Source organism: Brachyhypopomus gauderio, unplaced genomic scaffold (assembly GCF_052324685.1).
Source record: "Brachyhypopomus gauderio isolate BG-103 unplaced genomic scaffold, BGAUD_0.2 sc68, whole genome shotgun sequence".
Taxonomy (NCBI): Eukaryota; Metazoa; Chordata; class Actinopteri; order Gymnotiformes; family Hypopomidae; genus Brachyhypopomus; species Brachyhypopomus gauderio.
The window spans coordinates 126,261-145,305 of record NW_027506889.1 but is presented as its reverse complement, the minus strand read 5'-3'; the positions used below and the strand labels follow the sequence as shown (position 1 = coordinate 145,305).

The 19,045-nt window shown below is 40.7% G+C and overlaps 1 protein-coding gene across 1 annotated transcript in view; it reads left to right on the top strand.

Moving 5' to 3' along the window:
- The window catches only part of LOC143490931 (uncharacterized), a 59,701-nt gene extending 43,752 nt beyond the window's left edge, over window positions 1-15,949 (top strand). The window contains exons 25-58 of the mRNA XM_076989506.1: window positions 45-199; window positions 311-432; window positions 723-784; window positions 877-977; window positions 1,071-1,143; window positions 1,243-1,397; window positions 1,509-1,630; window positions 1,922-1,983; window positions 2,073-2,173; window positions 2,262-2,334; window positions 2,431-2,585; window positions 2,696-2,817; window positions 3,120-3,181; window positions 3,271-3,371; window positions 3,461-3,533; window positions 3,631-3,785; window positions 3,896-4,017; window positions 4,320-4,381; window positions 4,471-4,571; window positions 4,661-4,733; window positions 4,833-4,987; window positions 5,079-5,200; window positions 5,440-5,501; window positions 5,584-5,675; window positions 5,822-5,888; window positions 6,200-6,378; window positions 6,822-6,943; window positions 7,128-7,189; window positions 7,335-7,499; window positions 7,692-7,864; window positions 8,024-8,145; window positions 8,525-8,580; window positions 9,385-9,577; window positions 15,575-15,949. Of these exons, the coding sequence (XP_076845621.1) occupies window positions 45-199; window positions 311-432; window positions 723-784; window positions 877-977; window positions 1,071-1,143; window positions 1,243-1,397; window positions 1,509-1,630; window positions 1,922-1,983; window positions 2,073-2,173; window positions 2,262-2,334; window positions 2,431-2,585; window positions 2,696-2,817; window positions 3,120-3,181; window positions 3,271-3,371; window positions 3,461-3,533; window positions 3,631-3,785; window positions 3,896-4,017; window positions 4,320-4,381; window positions 4,471-4,571; window positions 4,661-4,733; window positions 4,833-4,987; window positions 5,079-5,200; window positions 5,440-5,501; window positions 5,584-5,675; window positions 5,822-5,888; window positions 6,200-6,378; window positions 6,822-6,943; window positions 7,128-7,189; window positions 7,335-7,499; window positions 7,692-7,864; window positions 8,024-8,145; window positions 8,525-8,580; window positions 9,385-9,577; window positions 15,575-15,670 (3,718 nt within the window). The 3' untranslated portion in view covers window positions 15,671-15,949. The remainder of the gene's footprint in view (window positions 1-44; window positions 200-310; window positions 433-722; window positions 785-876; window positions 978-1,070; window positions 1,144-1,242; window positions 1,398-1,508; window positions 1,631-1,921; window positions 1,984-2,072; window positions 2,174-2,261; window positions 2,335-2,430; window positions 2,586-2,695; window positions 2,818-3,119; window positions 3,182-3,270; window positions 3,372-3,460; window positions 3,534-3,630; window positions 3,786-3,895; window positions 4,018-4,319; window positions 4,382-4,470; window positions 4,572-4,660; window positions 4,734-4,832; window positions 4,988-5,078; window positions 5,201-5,439; window positions 5,502-5,583; window positions 5,676-5,821; window positions 5,889-6,199; window positions 6,379-6,821; window positions 6,944-7,127; window positions 7,190-7,334; window positions 7,500-7,691; window positions 7,865-8,023; window positions 8,146-8,524; window positions 8,581-9,384; window positions 9,578-15,574) is intronic.
- Window positions 15,950-19,045: the final 3,096 nt, after the last annotated feature.

Below are 19,045 nucleotides of genomic sequence, written 5' to 3'. Positions count from 1 at the left end.
TCATTGAAGAAATCATCACATGGTGGTTTGTTTTTCCCCTTTAGACCTGGTTCAGCTGTGGTCAATGTCAGTCTTGTGTTCAATTCCTCCTCACCCGTTCCTACTGAAGGTTTGGTCCTCAATGCTACAAGACGTCTGATCAGTTCTCGATTCGCAAACATCACCGATTCTGTGAAAGTGCTAAATGTGACCTATGAGAGTAAGTTCCCTGTACATTTCCATAATATGACTGCAACTATACTTTCTAACATCATTCCTTCATGAAGTCTATAGGTCGATAACTGACAATGAAATTTTCCTCACTTTACAGAAATGACAGACACCTCCTATGTAGTCAGCTTTACATTCAGCCTCACCAATATCAGCATTCCAGATAATATATCTGTTGGAAACAACACATACAACCAGGTGCAGAGTACCATCAACAAAGTGGTAAGGATATATAAATATCTCTGTATTCCTCTGATGAATATATTACATTATGCATCATAAATGTTTTTGACAGGTTTACAAATTCTAACATCAGATACACATGGCCTTTTTTCAATGGAAATTAATTTCTCCTTTGGAAAACTTGTTTAATATCTTTATAACACGTAAAAATAAGTGGAAAATTATTTTAGTTTTATTTGTAAACTGAAATGGGATTTCAAAACCAATGTATACAGTGAGAAATGTCATTTGTAGAACCTTTAGAACTCACAGTCTGTATTTACCTTCAGCTAAACACACTTCTGAATGAACCTCTTGCACAACCAATTGAACCACAGAGCTCTGTCTTCTTGTAAGTTTATTATTTTATCTTCAGGCATTTCTTTTTAAAAAGAATTAGGAATATAGCTGTTATAGTAAATGTTTTGCTCTTTATTTTGATAGGAGTTCAGCAAATGGCATTAATGGTAACATGCAGTACTACTTCCAAGATGGAGATATCAAAATCCCAGTCAGCTTCCTCAATGAACTCAAAGCACTTAGTGGTATGTTATCGAACATTATCTGCAGTCGCAGCTAATATCTCATTAATTCATGCATACTTTTTAATAATGGTACCTAAATGTTTATGTTTGCAGCCTCATCTACAACAATTCCCCCAACATCTACAAGCAGTCTGGGAGTGACCCCTGTAACAACTCCCTTTAAAATGTATGTGTAATTTGTGGTATTTCTTTTTTGCAAATGACATGTTCATTTTGAACATTTCTTGAATAAATCATCACATGGTGGTTTGTTTTTCCCCTTTAGACCTGGTTCAGCTGTGGTCAACGCCAGTCTTGTGTTCAATTCCTCCTCACCCGTTCCTACTGAAGGTTTGGTCCTCAATGCTACAAGACATCTGATCAATTCTCGATTCGCAAACATCACCGATTCTGTGAAAGTGCTAAATGTGACCTATGAGAGTAAGTTCCCTGTACATTTCCATAATATGACTGCAACTATACTTTCTAACATCATTCCTTCATGAAGTCTATAGGTCGATAACTGACAATGAAATTTTCCTCACTTTACAGAAATGACAGACACCTCCTATGTAGTCAGCTTTACATTCAGCCTCACCAATATCAGCATTCCAGATAATATATCTGTTGGAAACAACACATACAACCAGGTGCAGAGTACCATCAACAAAGTGGTAAGGATATATAAATATCTCTGTATTCCTCTGATGAATATATTACATTATGCATCATAAATGTTTTTGACAGGATTACAAATTCTAACATCAGACACACGTGGACTTATTTTTATGGAAATTAATTTCACCTTTGGAAAACTTGGGTTTAATATACTTTTACCAAGTACAATAAGTGGAAAATGATTTTAGTTTTACGTTGTAATCTGAATGGGATTTCAAAAACAATGTAAACATTGAGAAATGTCATTCATATATTCTTTAGAACTCACAGTCTGTATTTATCTTCAGCTAAACACACTTCTGAATGAACCTCTTGCACAACCAATTGAACCACAAAGCTCTGCCTTCATGTAAGTTTATTTTATCTTCAGACATTTCTTTTCATAATAATTAGAAATACAGCTTTTATAGTAAATATTTTGCTTTTTTGTTTTGATAGGAGTTCAGCAAATGTCATTAATGGTAACATGCAGTACTACTTCCAAGATGGAGATACCAAAATCCCACTCAGCTTCCTCAATGAACTCAATGCACTTAGTGGTATGTTATCGATCCTTATCTGGAGTAACAACTAATTTCTCATTCATACATACATTTAATAATGGTACATAAATGTTAATGTTTGCAGTCTTATCTACAACAATTCCTCCAACATCTGCAAGCAGTCTGGTGACGACCTCTTTAACAACTGCCTATAAAATGTACGTTTAATTTTTGGTATTTCTTTTTTGCAAATGACATGTTCATTTTGAATAATTCTTGAAGAAATCATCACATGGTGTTTTTTTCCACTTTAGACCTGGTTCAGCTGTGGTCAATGCCAGTCTTGTGTTCAAATCCTCCTCACCAGTTCCTACTGAAGGTTTGGTCCTCAATGCTACAAGACGTCTGCTCAGCTCTCGATTCACAAACATCACAGATTCTGTGAAAGTGCTAAATGTGACCTATGAGAGTAAGTTCCACGTACCTTTCAAGAATATTACTACAGCTATATTTTTAACATCATTACTTCATGAAGTCTTTAGGTCGATAACTGACAATGAAATTTTCCTCACTTTACAGAAATAACAGATACATCCTATGTAGTCAGCTTTACATTCAGCCTCACCAATATCAGCATTCCAGATAATGTAACTGTTGGAAACAACACATACAACCAGGTTCAGAATACCATCAACAAAGTGGTAAGGATATATAATTTTCACTCTAACCAAGAATATTCCTCTTGATAAGTATATTACATTGTGCATGATAAATGTTTTTGACAGGATTACAAATTCTAACATCAGACACACGTGGACTTATTTTTATGGAAATTAATTTCACCTTTGGAAAACTTGGGTTTAATATACTTTTACCAAGTACAATAAGTGGAAAATGATTTTAGTTTTACTTTGTAATCTGAATGGGATTTCAAAAACAATGTAAACATTGAGAAATGTCATTCATATATTCTTTAGAACTCACAGTCTGTATTTATCTTCAGCTAAACACACTTCTGAATGAACCTCTTGCACAACCAATTGAACCACAAAGCTCTGCCTTCATGTAAGTTTATTTTATCTTCAGACATTTCTTTTCATAATAATTAGAAATACAGCTTTTATAGTAAATATTTTGCTTTTTTGTTTTGATAGGAGTTCAGCAAATGTCATTAATGGTAACATGCAGTACTACTTCCAAGATGGAGATACCAAAATCCCACTCAGCTTCCTCAATGAACTCAATGCACTTAGTGGTATGTTATCGATCCTTATCTGGAGTAACAACTAATTTCTCATTCATACATACATTTTAATAATGGTACATAAATGTTAATGTTTGCAGCCTTATCTACAACAATTCCTCCAACATCTACAAGCAGTCTGGTGACGACCCCTGTAACAACTGCCTATAAAATGTACGTTTAATTTTTGGTATTTCTTTTTTGCAAATGACATGTTCATTTTGAATAATTCTTGAAGAAATCATCACATGGTGTTTTTTTTCCCCTTTAGACCTGGTTCAGCTGTGGTCAATGCCAGTCTTGTGTTCAAATCCTCCTCACCAGTTCCTACTGAAGGTTTGGTCCTCAATGCTACAAGACGTCTGCTCAGCTCTCGATTCACAAACATCACAGATTCTGTGAAAGTGCTAAATGTGACCTATGAGAGTAAGTTCCACGTACCTTTCAAGAATATTACTACAGCTATATTTTTAACATCATTACTTCATGAAGTCTTTAGGTCGATAACTGACAATGAAATGTTCCTCACTTTACAGAAATAACAGATACATCCTATGTAGTCAGCTTTACATTCAGCCTCACCAATATCAGCATTCCAGATAATGTAACTGTTGGAAACAACACATACAACCAGGTTCAGAATACCATCAACAAAGTGGTAAGGATATATAATTTTCACTCTAACCAAGAATATTCCTCTTGATAAGTATATTACATTGTGCATGATAAATGTTTTTGACAGGATTACAAATTCTAACATCAGACACACGTGGACTTATTTTTATGGAAATTAATTTCACCTTTGGAAAACTTGGGTTTAATATACTTTTACCAAGTACAATAAGTGGAAAATGATTTTAGTTTTACTTTGTAATCTGAATGGGATTTCAAAAACAATGTAAACATTGAGAAATGTCATTCATATATTCTTTAGAACTCACAGTCTGTATTTATCTTCAGCTAAACACACTTCTGAATGAACCTCTTGCACAACCAATTGAACCACAAAGCTCTGCCTTCATGTAAGTTTATTTTATCTTCAGACATTTCTTTTCATAATAATTAGAAATACAGCTTTTATAGTAAATATTTTGCTTTTTTGTTTTGATAGGAGTTCAGCAAATGTCATTAATGGTAACATGCAGTACTACTTCCAAGATGGAGATACCAAAATCCCACTCAGCTTCCTCAATGAACTCAATGCACTTAGTGGTATGTTATCGATCCTTATCTGGAGTAACAACTAATTTCTCATTCATACATACATTTTAATAATGGTACATAAATGTTAATGTTTGCAGCCTTATCTACAACAATTCCTCCAACATCTACAAACAGTCTGGGAGTGACCCCTGTAACAACTCCCTTTAAAATGTATGTGTAATTTGTGGTATTTCTTTTTTGCAAATGACATGTTCATTTTGAACATTTCTTGAATAAATTATCACATGGTGGTTTGTTTTTCCCCTTTAGACCTGGTTCAGCTGTGGTCAACGCCAGTCTTGTGTTCAATTCCTCCTCACCCGTTCTTACTGAAGGTTTGGTCCTCAATGCTACAAGACGTCTGATCAATTCTCGATTCGCAAACATCACCGATTCTGTGAAAGTGCAAAATGTGACCTATAAGAGTACGTTTTACTAATTCCACAATAGTGCTACAACTGTACACTGACTACTTGCATCCCCATGAAATCTACAGACATTTGCTTTGCTCCCTAGAAATTTCAAACACATCCTATGTCATCATCTTCAAGTTCAGTCTCAGTAACATCAGCATGCCAAGCAGCCCTGAACTGATGAACTCCACCTACAGCCAAGTGCAGACCTCCATCAACAATGCTGTGAGTGTGCATTACAATCTGCTTAATAGGACAGATTCTTCCCAGGATACACAATTAGTTCATAGTACCTCCACAGTAATTATTAAAATAAACCTCTGAGGTAGATGTTCAGTTTTGCCAGTAAAAATACATTGTTAATCAATCAATTTAAATTTAAATGGTAAATGTTTGCCAGCATAAAGCATGGTCTTTTTAATTTTCAGTTTTGTCATGACTAAATAATTTGTTTTTCTCCACAGCTAAACTCTATGTTAAATGATCCCAGTTCTGAACCACTTCAACCCCATATTAATAACTTCACGTAAGTTTACATCTGAGTTCTATTAGAATTTACATTATGCATTTACAGAGAAAGCGGTGTCTAACTTTATGTTTTTTGGTAGGAGGTCATCAAATCAGATTGAAGGGAACATGGTGTACCAATTCCAAGATGGAGACAGAAGACCTGAAACCTACCTCAAAGAGCTCCAGAGTGGTATGTACTGAAATAATATTGTGTTTCTCCAGAATTTATGTTCTTGTTTTTTTTCATACCGAAACATAAAAAAAACATAAAACATAAAGAAAAAATGTGCATTTTTATACGCATAAGTGCAAATGCACCTTCCATATCCAACACAGCCCTCCAGAGCACGATCACTCTTGGTACAACAACTGCAGCTGCTCAGCCCACCACATCTCAAACTCTGTAAGTACTCCATTTACATATGCCAAAGAACTCCTTTTATAATTATATAACTGTAATAACTAGATAAATATTATTGTCTGTAATGTAGACTTTGAAATGCAACTGTGTTCTTTGTCACCATTTCATTTCACAAATTATACATACAATTTTATTCTCTGTATATTTTAGTAATCATAACCTCTCCTGCTTTAGATTGGGATTTATATTGGTGTGGTTTTTAAAAACATGCTGACTTTACCTAGTGAAGCTCAGGTTCATTTTTGCAAATGACGTGTCCATTTTGAATATTGAATATTTCTGTTCTGCTTCAGGTTGGGAACAGTACTGATTTATATTCACTTGGTGTTTAAGAAATTGACAAGTCTACCTAGTGAGGCTCAGGTTCTCGCTGCTGCCAATGCTCTGCTGGACCAAAGTCTCAGAGCAAAGCGCGATATTACAACCCTAAAGCTAAACACCCCTGTCAGCATCCAGAACATTACCTACCTGCGTGAGTCTCTTGCCTGATTATTCTCTCCAGTGTTGTAAATGTACAAAACATCAGTGATCCTAAATATATCTTGTGTATGTTATTTGTGGGCATCCTAAATATTCTTTGCCATAACAACCTCCAACATTTATTGCATTATAAAATGTCTGAACAATTTAGCATTTGTGTTCTTTAACAGAGGTCTGCGAACGTGGCGGCGTGTAAAAATCTATGTTCTAATCTCTGTTTTTATTAATATCTCAACGCAAAGACATTGTAAAAACGTGGTTCAAAGCATTTTATGTAATTGAACTCTGGCCCTTTAAATTTTGGACATTGTAGGAGTTATGAACCAATAAATAGAGGTTTAAAAACATGCCTACATTTGATTTGTACATTCGTGTGTCACCAAGATTTTCACCTGCCACTCCCTCACGTGATTGTGATCTTTCCACCTCCTTTAGAAATTGGTCCCAACTCATACAGCATCAGCTTTGCATTCAAGATCAGTGATGCACCTATGTCTACAAATATTCAATTGAGAAATGAAACATATGTTTTAATTAACAAAGCCATCAATAGCTTGGTAAGTGTCAGCTATGTTTCTACTCTGTATTACACTTATCTGTGCTTTGGGTCCCCAAATTATTTACTGAGAAAATGTTTTTTGTTTTTCAACATTTCTTCACATTTTCAAAATGAAAATGTTGTTTACAAATTAGGTCATGTAATTAACATGCACTATTCTGATTAACACGTAATATTCTCAGCTGGGTACAATACTGAACAGTCCAAATGCTACACCATTTGCATTAACACAAGCTAATTTCACGTAAGTAATGAGACACTATTTGCATTGAATCCTTGTACAGATTCCTCCTGTAGATTATGGTTTTTAAAATTAACACAAAAATGAGGAAGGAAATAAACTGCATATGTTAGTAAGCATTAATTTAATTTATCTCCATGTCCTCCAGTGGAAATGCCACCGTGATTGTGGCTGATACAGAATATGTCTATGAGCGGGGAGATATCAGCTCACCAAGTGGATTTCTTGCTCAAATACTTCAAGTTAGTGGTCTGGCATCCACTTCTGCTCCTATTACAACAACTACAGCTGCCCAGTCATCATCAACTCCAACGTAAGTGTACTAATGCCAAAGTAATGAAGCGTGTATATATATATGATTTTGACTATAACATCTAAATTAACATTTCTGGATTCATAATATTGGCTGTAATGAAGAAAATGAACTACTACATGTTTTTTTACTACATGTTCCATATATTTTCTGTAATTCAGTCATAAAGTCTTATTTTCTCTTCTGCTTCAGATTTGGTATTGCACTGATTTATATTAGGGTCGTGTTTAAGAACTGCACACACATACCAAGTGAGACTGAGTTTCTCACTGCATGTGCTCTGATGAATCCAAATATCACAATCACAGCAAATAAAATACAAAATCTAAACAACCCTGTAATCATCCAGAATGCCACCTTGCACAGTGAGTCTCTGTCCTGATAACTCGCTCATATATAGTAAAGTGAAGAAAATGTCACCGTTCATGATTGTTATGTGTAGTTTATTTGAGGGTGTTATAAATATACTTCACCAAATAACCTACAACAACTAATGCATTATAATGTCTCCACCTCTCTTTTAGAAATTGACAACACCTCATTCAGCATCAACTTTGGATTCATGCTCAGTGATGTGCCCATGGCTACAAAATCTGGACTGGACAAAGAAACCTATGATGGAATTACACAAACAACCAACAACATGGTGAGTGGATGGATATTCTGCATTATACTCTAGAGTATTATACCCAATTTTTTTCACAGAAAAAAATTGGGTATAAAACTCTAAAGTATAATACAAATTATATGAAAAAATTTGATTTCAAAATTTTTCCATTTGCAAAATAAAACAAATATTATTTACAACTTAGATAATTAAATTAACATTTACTATTTTCTTGGACATTTATTATTTACTTTTATTATACTTTATATAATATATAGTATTATATTAAAAAGTCCCGGCCCGGAGGATCAGGAGGTGGATCCGGCAGCATAGGATGTAACAATACCAACCGTAGCAGTTTTATGTCCTGAAATTTGTCCTAAATACTGAAATAATTAAACTTTACACTAATTTTCAGATGAATGCAATACTGACCAAGAATCAAAATTTTAACTTCCCACCAGCTAACATCACGTAAGTGATGCACTGTTATGTCCAGCTCCGCCCTCCTTCCCAGTCCCGTGTTCATCTACCCTAGCCCCGCCTTGTTTTCCCGTTTCCTAGGTTTCCCTTTTGTCTGTCTCGCCCCTGTTGTATTCTACTCACCTGTTTTGTGTTTCCTTAGTGTTTCCATGTATATATTCCCCTTCATATCCTCTGTTCCCTGTCGGTCATTGTCCTGGTTTTCCTTGGTGTTTTGTATCTTCCATAAGGTCTGCTCTCTCCGTGGCTTTTGCCTCTGAGCTTTCTTGTTGTCTGTCGTTAGTGTTTTCGTATAGTCTCTTTCCTCTGCGCTTGTTGTGTTATATTATCTTGTGTTCTAGTCACATTGTTTTACTCTTATGTTCAGTCCCCTTTCTGTGTTTAGTAGCCTGCTCCCTTGTATAGTTTCCTTCGTATTCTAACGCCCATATTCCTGTGTTCTTCTTATTGTATATTTACCCTACCCTTCGTGTTTGTTTAGTTGTTGTAGGTTTACCTTACTATTTGTTAATTTTAGAAGTAGTGGTCTGCTCTATGGTACGTGTTTGTGTTAGGTTTTATATTGCGTTGTGTTCATGTTACTGCTCGTTTTGTCTTGTGCGTTTCTCATTGTTTTATTAAAGCACTTCAGTTACTTTTATGATATTCTAATCTTGCGTTTGCGTCACTCCTGTCTTCCCAATTGTTACATGCACATTTTGAAATGTAATTCTCTTGCCACACTTCATCAAAACTATTTGAAAGTTAATTGAGAATGAATTCATTCAGTTGAATTGGTTTGTCTATTTCTTGCAGGTTTAATGAAACCATCATTATGGCTAATGCAGAGTATGTCTATGCCCCGGGTTTATTCAAGTTTCTAAGTGACTTTCTTGCTGAAATACTTAAAATCAGTAGTCAGTCACCTGGTGGAGCATGGTGGGTTCTGGGCATCATTATCCCCTGTGCTATAGCCATCATTCTTGTACCATGTTGGATTCTACTATGTGTAAGTACAACAAAATGTCTTCTAAAGTATCTTTTTTCAATGTTCTGTTATCTATCATGAATATATCAGCATCAGCATCTATCAGATAGATTAGTCCCGCTTTAGTCCCCTTTGCTCCAAACTAAAACACTAAAGCTGTAAAAAGGTGCAAGCACCAAAGAGCCAAAACAGGAGGTGCAACAGTTACGTGTTTACGTGTTACGTGTTGTTCATCTAAGTCTGAATATATGGAATGAAACCTGATGTCATCGTAGGGTTGCCACCTAGGTCTGACAAAAACAAGGACACTGTCATACGCAAACGTAAATCGTTGACGGGGGGGTGGCGAACGTAAAATGTTACCGGGTGGCGGGTGGACACAGCGAGAAAAAAAGACGGATTTTAAGTGTGCAGAGACAGTCTAAATAGTCGTTTGAACTAACCTAGTGAAAACCGGGACATTAAATTATTATTTTTTTTTTGCCGGGACCGAATATTAAAAAGAAGGAAAACCGGGACAGCCCGGGAAAACCGGGACAGCGACGTGAAAACCGGGACAGTCCCGGTTGGTGGCAACACTATGTCATCGACGCACACGCGCCATTTTGTGCTTTCAGTTTGTGGTACTGGGTATGGCGGTGGGCGTTATGAGTGCGTTATGAGAGAGGCAGCACGAAATGTGGTCGCAGCAATCCTCAGTACGGAGGAGATGATAAACACCCTGACCAGTGCAAGAGCTATGGTAGCGTACTGCTTACAAGCGGAATAAATAGAACATTTCTCCATAATACTGCTGGCTAACATGCTATCAGAGGTGATTAGCTTGATTCGGAGCTGTGGTTTGCAGGGTTGCCACACACGCCATACATCCGATTTCTCACGCTGAAAAAATCTAGTTTATTTATCTCTGATCTACATCTATGATTCAATGAGTTAATAGTTCGCTCTGGCGCCAACCACTGGTGATCGATCGACTTAAGCCTGGTTTATACTTGACGCGTCACGAGCGGCGCGAGGGTCCGCGCGGTGAAAATGACGTAATCGCAGTGGCTCCGCCCGTGCGCGAGGGCCTCGCGCGTTGTCGATTTGCGAGGTCGTGCACCTCTCGAATTTTGTAACTTCGCGCGCGCCGCGCCTCAGCGCAATGAACAATGTCATGTTTGCAGGGTTCATACACCTTTATAAGGTGGAATTTAAGCACTTGTACATCACTTTAAAGGTCCATTTCAATATTTCCCAGCACGTTAAACTTAATTAAGTTAATTATTTATACATCAAAATGCCCAATCTTAACGTCTTCACATTCTCTTTTCGTCCTGGAATTACAAGAGGCTCATATTTGTTAACATAATAGGCCTACTGTAACGTGGCTCGCGCCACGGAGCGAGAGGACGGACACAAGTGCTGAGAAGAGCGAGATTTATTCAGGGGAATACCGTAATCGTCATCCGAAAGCCAGGCAGGGTCGATAACAGGAGGGCAGTCCGAGAAACATGCAAAGACGGGCATTACAAAGACAGGGAGCACGGGACACAGGAGAAACAGGAATACGGTCAGGTACAAAGAACAGCGATGAAACAGACACGATTACGAATCAATACAAAATACCGGACGAAGGACAAGGGAGACTCAGGGGCTTATATGCACAGACATTAAACAATGGGGCAGGTGATGACAATGACACAGGGGTGTGGTAACAAACGAGGAATCAAAACCGACGAGCAGGGCGGGACAAACAGGCAGGGAACACGGACATGAGGGAACCCAGAGTGACAGCTACGAGAGGGGGCGTTGACCTACGTGACAGAACCCCCCCTCAAAGCGTGCCACTCCGGGGCACGCAAGGGCAGACAGGACAGGGACAGCGGACACAGGACAGACTGGAGGAACAGACAGGGGGAAAGCAGGGCATGGAGACCGGGGCACGGCAGGGACAGGGGGACCAGAGACGGGCCAGGAGCCGGGCCGGGGCACGGCCACACAGGCAGGGACCGGGCGAGGCACGGGAGGAGGACAGGACAGGACTGGGGACAGACACGGGAGTTGGGCCAGGGGACAGGGCAGAGGAGAACACGGAGGCAAAGACAGCATGAACAACAGAGACGGGCACAGGCACAAGGTGGGTGACGACTTGGGGAACAGACATGGGGACGGGGAAAGAGACGACACCACAGGAAACAGACACGGGAACAGGAACACAGACCTTGACAGACATAACCACGGGGACAGGGACCAAAACAAAACCAGGGATGGAACACGGGAGCAAGGGGGACACAGGCATAGAGGCAGGAACACGGGGCGGAGCAGACAACACACTGAGTCCAAGCCCACACGTGGGCAGCACAGTCTCTGGGGCGACAGGTGCGGCCGGGCGGCAGGCAGCGGGCACAGGAGCCGGCAGACAGGCAGCGGGAACAGGAGCCGGCAGACAGGCAGCGGGAACAGGCAGGGTCCGCTGGCGAGCAGCGGGGACAGGCAGGGTCCGCTGGCGGGCAGCGGGAACGGGAGCCGGCGTGGACGACCTCTCCAGGGTCGCGGGGACAGGAACCGGCGTGGACTGCCGACGGGCAGCGGGGACAGGAACTGGCGTGGACGATCCCTCCAGGGTCGCGGGGACAGGAACCGGCGTGGACTGCCGACGGGCAGCGGGGACAGGAACCGGCGTGGACGACCCCTCCTGGGTCGCGGGTACAGGAACCGGCATGGATGAGACACCCTCGGGGGGTGGAACCACCGGGCTGACGTCCTCAGGGGGCGGAACCACCGGGCTGACGTCCTCGGGGGGCGGAACCACCGGGCTGACGTCCTCGGGGGGCGGAACCACCGGGCTGACGTCCTCGGGGGGCGTGACCGCCATACTGACGTCATCGGGGGGCGGGACCGGTATACTGACGTCATCGGGGGGCGGGACCGGCATACTGACGTCATCGGGGGGCGGGACCGCCATACTGACGTCATCGGGGGGCGGGACCGCCAAGCCGACGTGGCTTGTACTCCCCCCCAAAAAATACTTGGGGTTGTCATGAGAAGTAGCCGGCAGGATCAGAAGCGGTGGGTCCTCCTCCTCAGGGTCCTGGGTGAGCCTGGCAGAACACACAGACACACAAGCTCCTCGGTTGCTCTCTCTGCTGCGGCTCCGCCTCCCTTGAGGCGCCGGGAGCTCGCGGTGGTCAGAGAGAGTCAACCGAGGGTTAAGCGAAAACTTGTCTGTGCGCTCAGACCGTCTGCCCGCTGCTTGCACTACAGGGGTTTTTTCCCTGTCGTGTTCGCAAAACCGGGCAGACACACAGCGCTCAGATGGAGTCTCGTCGCGAAAGCCAGTAGAAAGAGACTGCACTTTCTTTGGTCGGCGACGAGACTTCCTTGTACCCGTAGCGCCAGGGGTATTCCTGTCTCTGGTTTGTTCGCACTGAAATACCGGAGAGTCGAACCGGATTAAGCCAGCCGACATCCATTCACAGTGTTTGAACTCACCAGAGTCTCGCTCTCTTGCTGTGTCCTTGTGTGGTCCGGTATTATGTAACGTGGCTCGCGCCACGGAGCGAGAGGACGGACACAAGTGCTGAGAAGAGCGAGATTTATTCAGGGGAATACCGTAATCGTCATCCGAAAGCCAGGCAGGGTCGATAACAGGAGGGCAGTCCGAGAAACATGCAAAGACGGGCATTACAAAGACAGGGAGCACGGGACACAGGAGAAACAGGAATACGGTCAGGTACAAAGAACAGCGATGAAACAGACACGATTACGAATCAATACAAAATATCGGACGAAGGACAAGGGAGACTCAGGGGCTTATATGCACAGACATTAAACAAGGGGCAGGTGATGACAATGACACAGGGGTGTGGTAACAAACGAGGAATCAAAACCAACGAGCAGGGCGGGACAAACAGGCAGGGAACACGGACATGAGGGAACCCAGAGTGACAGCTACGAGAGGGGGCGTTGACCTACATGACACCTACAAGAGAACTGTTCAGTCAGATAGCTATTTGTTGTGAAACTAAGTAGTTGCAATTTCCTATAATACCTGGTACCACAAACTGAAAGCACAAAACGGCTTTATATATATATATTTTTCCTGAACGGCTTGCCATTTTATGTGTGTGTGTGTGTGTGTGTGTGTGTGTGTGTGTGTATGTGTGTGTATGTATGTATGTATGTATGTTTGTATATAAATATATATATATATATATATATATATATATATATATTAGTGGTGGGACTTTAACGCGTTAATTTCGATTAATTAATTACAGGAAAATTAACGCACTAAAAAAATTAACGCATTTTAACGCACGATACACTTTTGCATCGTGGAATGTTTCTCAGTGCACGAGTTCCAGACATACAGATTATATGGACGCACGATAAGATGATCATGATGGAGATGACTGAAGAGGCTACGCTGGTGGATGGGAAATTTAAATATAAGAAACTTCCAAATGGAAGTTCAAACAAAAATAGTGTTATTTACACTTTATGTAGGAAGAGTTCGCTTATCACAGGAGCACTTCCACCCTTCGTTACCACCTCAACGCAAAACATGTTGCAGCTAAAGCTGGGCGTACACTGTACGATATTTTAAATCGTGTACTCAGCTCCAGCTCAAACTGTACGACTAACTCGTTGCGGAGAGTCGGCTCGTGGAGCTGCTTCAACAGTGCGATACTCTCACGAGGAGCGATTTGAATTTCAAACATGTTTGATATTCTTGCGACGCTGCAATTTCTGATCGGGAGTTGGTCGTGAGGTGTGAATCGCTCCTCGTTTACCTGTGTAAACTATACGATGCACGACACGCGATTGAGCCGAAACGAGTGAAAATCGGCTGAAAATGGGCCAAAAATCGCACAGTGTACGCCCAGCTTAACGCGCAGGTCAGTAATGATAACTTAGCTGCTAAATGTATTCCTAGTACGATAGGGTGACCTAAACGTCCGCATTTCACATCCTGTCCCGGTCGTCCCGGTTTTTTTTTTAAGTGAGGAAATGTCCTTGTTTTTAAAGTACCTTCATTGGACCATTAAGACTGGATTAAACTTTCGCGAGTGACCGTAGCGCGCGACTCCGCACGCGTTTATACATGACGCGTCACATTATTTGTGTTGTCCGCTCTCTGTGGTCGAAGATAAAGGCTTACAAGAAGCGCTGCACATTGCGTCAACTGATGCAAGTTATGAACTACCGTCCAGGGGTGAGTTTCCCAAAACGTTCTTAGCACCAAGTACTTCTTAACCTCGTACGTAAGAACGAGGGAAAAAAAACAGGTTATTACTCAAGTAAAAGAGCGCCACAAATGAGAGCGTTATTGTGAAGAGCGCCACAAATGTGGCTCTGACTGGGGATCACTGGACCTCTGTTAGCAACAAGAATGATCTTGGTGTGACAGCTCATATTATAGATGATGAATGGAAGATCCAGTCATTTGCTTTGAGCATGCAGAAGACCACTTCTAGGCACTATGGAGATGCCTGTGGCAGAGGCCTGGGAAATTTAAGAAAAGTATACCATCTAAAATGGTATTAAAAAACATCTTCTGATTTACTTCAATTCTTCCAATATCCTGAGCAAAACTCCCAAAATTAAACAACATTTTTGGTCAGAATTTCCAATGTTCTGAACTGTTTTCTGCACTCATAGATTGGTCTGTGTAGTAGACTGGTGGAAAAATAAACAAGATGTTGAAGTTTGATTATGTTCATTGATTCATTCATCATTCAAACTTAAATTAATATTTCTCATGTGAAATACTGAAATGCGATTAAAATGCGATTAATTTCGATTAATTAATTACAAAGCTTCCGATTAATTCGATTAATTTTTTTAATCGCGTCCCACCCCTAATATATATATATATATATATATATATAATTATTGAATAACAGTCATGTTTGAAATATGAAAAATGAAAGAAATAGAAGAAATCATTATTATTAGAAATAATTATAAGATTATAAGAAAGTTCTAAATCACATTTCTCTCTATCTGTGTGTATATTTTTGCATGTCTCAGTGTATACTTTGTGGTTGCTGTGCTGCTCTAAGGAGGCGCTACAACAGAAGACGATCCTACAGTGTTCAGTACACAACACGGAATGGACTCTTTTGAAATGAAAGTAGGGGCAAACAATTTTTAGATATGCCCATTTATTTAATGAAATATTTTAAATGTATTGATATGTTTACATCTACTAATATTTATGAAATTATTTATAAGTTCCGATATATTTTATAATTGTTTGCTGTTATTTATCCATTTTGGCTGATCCATGTTCATAACTTAATTTCAATAACATGCTAAATTATTACACATTATTGAACTGAATACATATGCTTTGCACTAATATATATATATATATATATATATATATATATATATATATATATATATATATATATATATATATATATATATGTATACATATATATAAAGACAAAAGGAGAAAAACTGACCAAAGCCTAAATTTTTAGTTGTTTTGTTTTAGGTATGCAAGTTAATAATGTTATGCCACGGATTCCTTTTAAATTGGAAACTGGTAATTGGTATTTTTGCTAATATTGTAATTATCAGTATTTGTGTCTAGCTGCATTATGAGGTGAGCCCGTGACTTTACATTTATAATGAAAATAAATGTATTCTTAATGTTGTCTTTTGTTTGTATGTATGAGTCAACTTGTAATAATAAAGAGCTTCTTGCTAAACACTTTACCCCTGTGTCTTGATTCAGTGTGTGGCTCTCCAAGCACTCACAGGATTTACCTCTGTAATGCCATGGGCATTGCACAACCAGAAGATGGACACACTTGCTGAGGAAAGCAGAGTTTATTGATGGGAGTGTCACATTTAACATCCACTACTTCTTTTACATGTAGGGACAATACATGTATAACATGAGAATGATGAAGCATAACAAGAAAGCTAATAAAACTAAATACGTACCAGCAAACAACATGAAACCATATAACCAAGAAGAGCATACTTACACACATAGAACCATAGATAACAAACTAACCAAAGACTGAACTCAAGTAAGATAACTAATATAAAGCAAAAGATACTAAAAAAAAACAAGAAATGTATCACACACAACCAGGAAGTTTATAACGTAATAAGCCATGCCAACAGACAGAAAATAAGGGATATAAATACAAGTACTAATGAAAACTATACGAGACACGGCTAAAAGGAATAACAACGGGTGTAAACAGACCACAATGAACAGACCATTTAATGGACAAGATTGAAACAATGGGCGCAGCCAACCCAGACAACCAGCAGGACATTTAGGGCGTACTCACACTAGGCTCTGTGATCCTGGCCCGGGCACGGTTTCCTGCCGAAGCACGGTTCGTTTGGCTAGTGTGAGCGCTCCAACCGTGCCCGGGCCCGGATCAGTTAACCGTGCTCGGGCCCGCTTGAAGAGGTGGGCCAGGGCACGATTCATGTGGACTCGGGCACGGTTCGCTTCTAGTGTGAGCACTATCCGTGCCCGGGCCCGCTTGGTGCCTCGTGTGATTGGTTCATTTCGCTGGAACTCAAACATCACGTCAGTGATGCAACGCTCACGTTAAACAGTCATAGCGGCAAAGCGATTAGCAGACAATCGTGTTAAATTATCGATAAATCTGTGCTTGCACCGTGTTTCTGCACTCCCAAAACGACTCCAAAAATACAATAAAAAGAGAATTGTGAACTCCATAGTTTTCTGCAAGCGCGCTTTTTTTCCAAATAAAGCGTGTGATGACGTAAGCGTGCTCGGGCCGGGTTGATAAAGGCAGTGTGAGTGCAGGCCAGAGGGGGAGTGGGGAGGGGGGATAACCGGGCCCCAGCATGGAAACAGCAAACCGTGCCTAGTGTGAGTACGCCCTTAATTGCCAGCATAACAATTCATAACAATTTTAACCTAACACAACAGAGTAATGGATTATGTTATGCAAAAAAGCCCTTTAGAGGTTTGACTATTCAACTTTGTCAGTTTGACAATATAGTCTTTTTCTTTTGGCTTTTACCTTTTCAGGTTTTGCCACAGTATGCCACCCTTTTGTCACAAATCACTCCTGAAACTTTTCTCCACTCACTCCATGCTGCCTCAACACTGTTCTTCACGTTTTTACCACACTCCCCATGTCGAGCCTAAATACTTAAAGTCCTGCACCTTTGTGACCTCTACTCCTTGTAGCCTCACTGTTCCACCTGTCTCCCTCTCATTCACACATACTCCGTCTTACTTTGGCTGAATTTCATTCCTATGCTTTCAAATGCATACATTATATTGTCAAAACTTTTCACTCACCCATCCAAATTATGGGAATCAGGTGTTCCAAGCACTTCCATGGCCATGGGTGTATAAAATTAAGCATCTAGGCATGCAGACAGTTTTTTCAAACATTTGTGAAAGAATGGGGCACTCAGGATCTCAGTGAATTCCAACTTGGAACTGTGATAGGATGCCACCTGTACAACAAATCCAGTCATGCAATTTCCTTGCTCCTAAATATTCCACAGTCAGCTGTATTATAAGAAAATGGAAGTGTTTGGGAACAACAGCAACTCAGCCACGAAGTGGTAGGCCACGTAAACTGATGAAACGGGGTCGGCGAATGCAGAAGGGCCCCCACCAGTCTTAGCCCTCTCTTTCCTAAGTTCCGCACCCTTTCTTTTAGCATGACTAGCAAAGTCATGACATTTTTTTCGTATGTCCATTGCAGATCTCTGGTATGCACTGCAGGTACTCATTTTCTGGGCTATTTCTTCCCATTTCTGGTAGTTTTCTTTATATGTCGAGCTTCCACGAGCTTTGGAGAATACAATACTCTTGTTTTCTTCTATTTTTTCCAGCATTTGAGTTAGTTTGTCCTGAGAAAAATTTGGTTTGCGTGGTCGGTTTGCCATGCTTGCTGCTTGATCGCTTCTAAAGTGTCACGGTGAGGCGGCCCCCTACCGGCCGCCTCCGTCCACAGCGGCTGTTATTGTTGTTGTTTGGTGACGTCATGTGCGTCCCTCACGTGATCCATCTCACCTGAGGGTCGTTTGTTTGCCTATATATGTCTTGTCTTTGTACCAGTTGACCGCTGGTCATTATATCCTTAATTTGGAGATATTGCACAGGTTTTTTGTTTGCACACTTTCTATTAAACCATCCTTTTTCCCTGAGACTTGGCGTGATCGCTTCCTTTTAGTTCGCACACCCTGCCTGTCACAGAATGACCAGCCAACTTTCGGAAGTCACCAATCTCTTTTTCTTTCTCCTTCGTTCGTGGTCATGTCTCGTGGTAAGTGTTTGTCTGCGTGTTGTTTTGTGAAGAGTTCCGCCGTGCTTATGTGTTGTGTTTGTGGTACGGCGAGGACCAGGGCTGTCTGCCCTGGAAAAACTCTTCGTGTTTGTCGTTTGTTTGTTGGAAGAGCTCCGCCGTGCTCGTGTTGTGTGTGTGGCACGGCGAGGACCAGGGCAGTCTCCCAGGGCAGAGGTGGGGACTCGAGTCA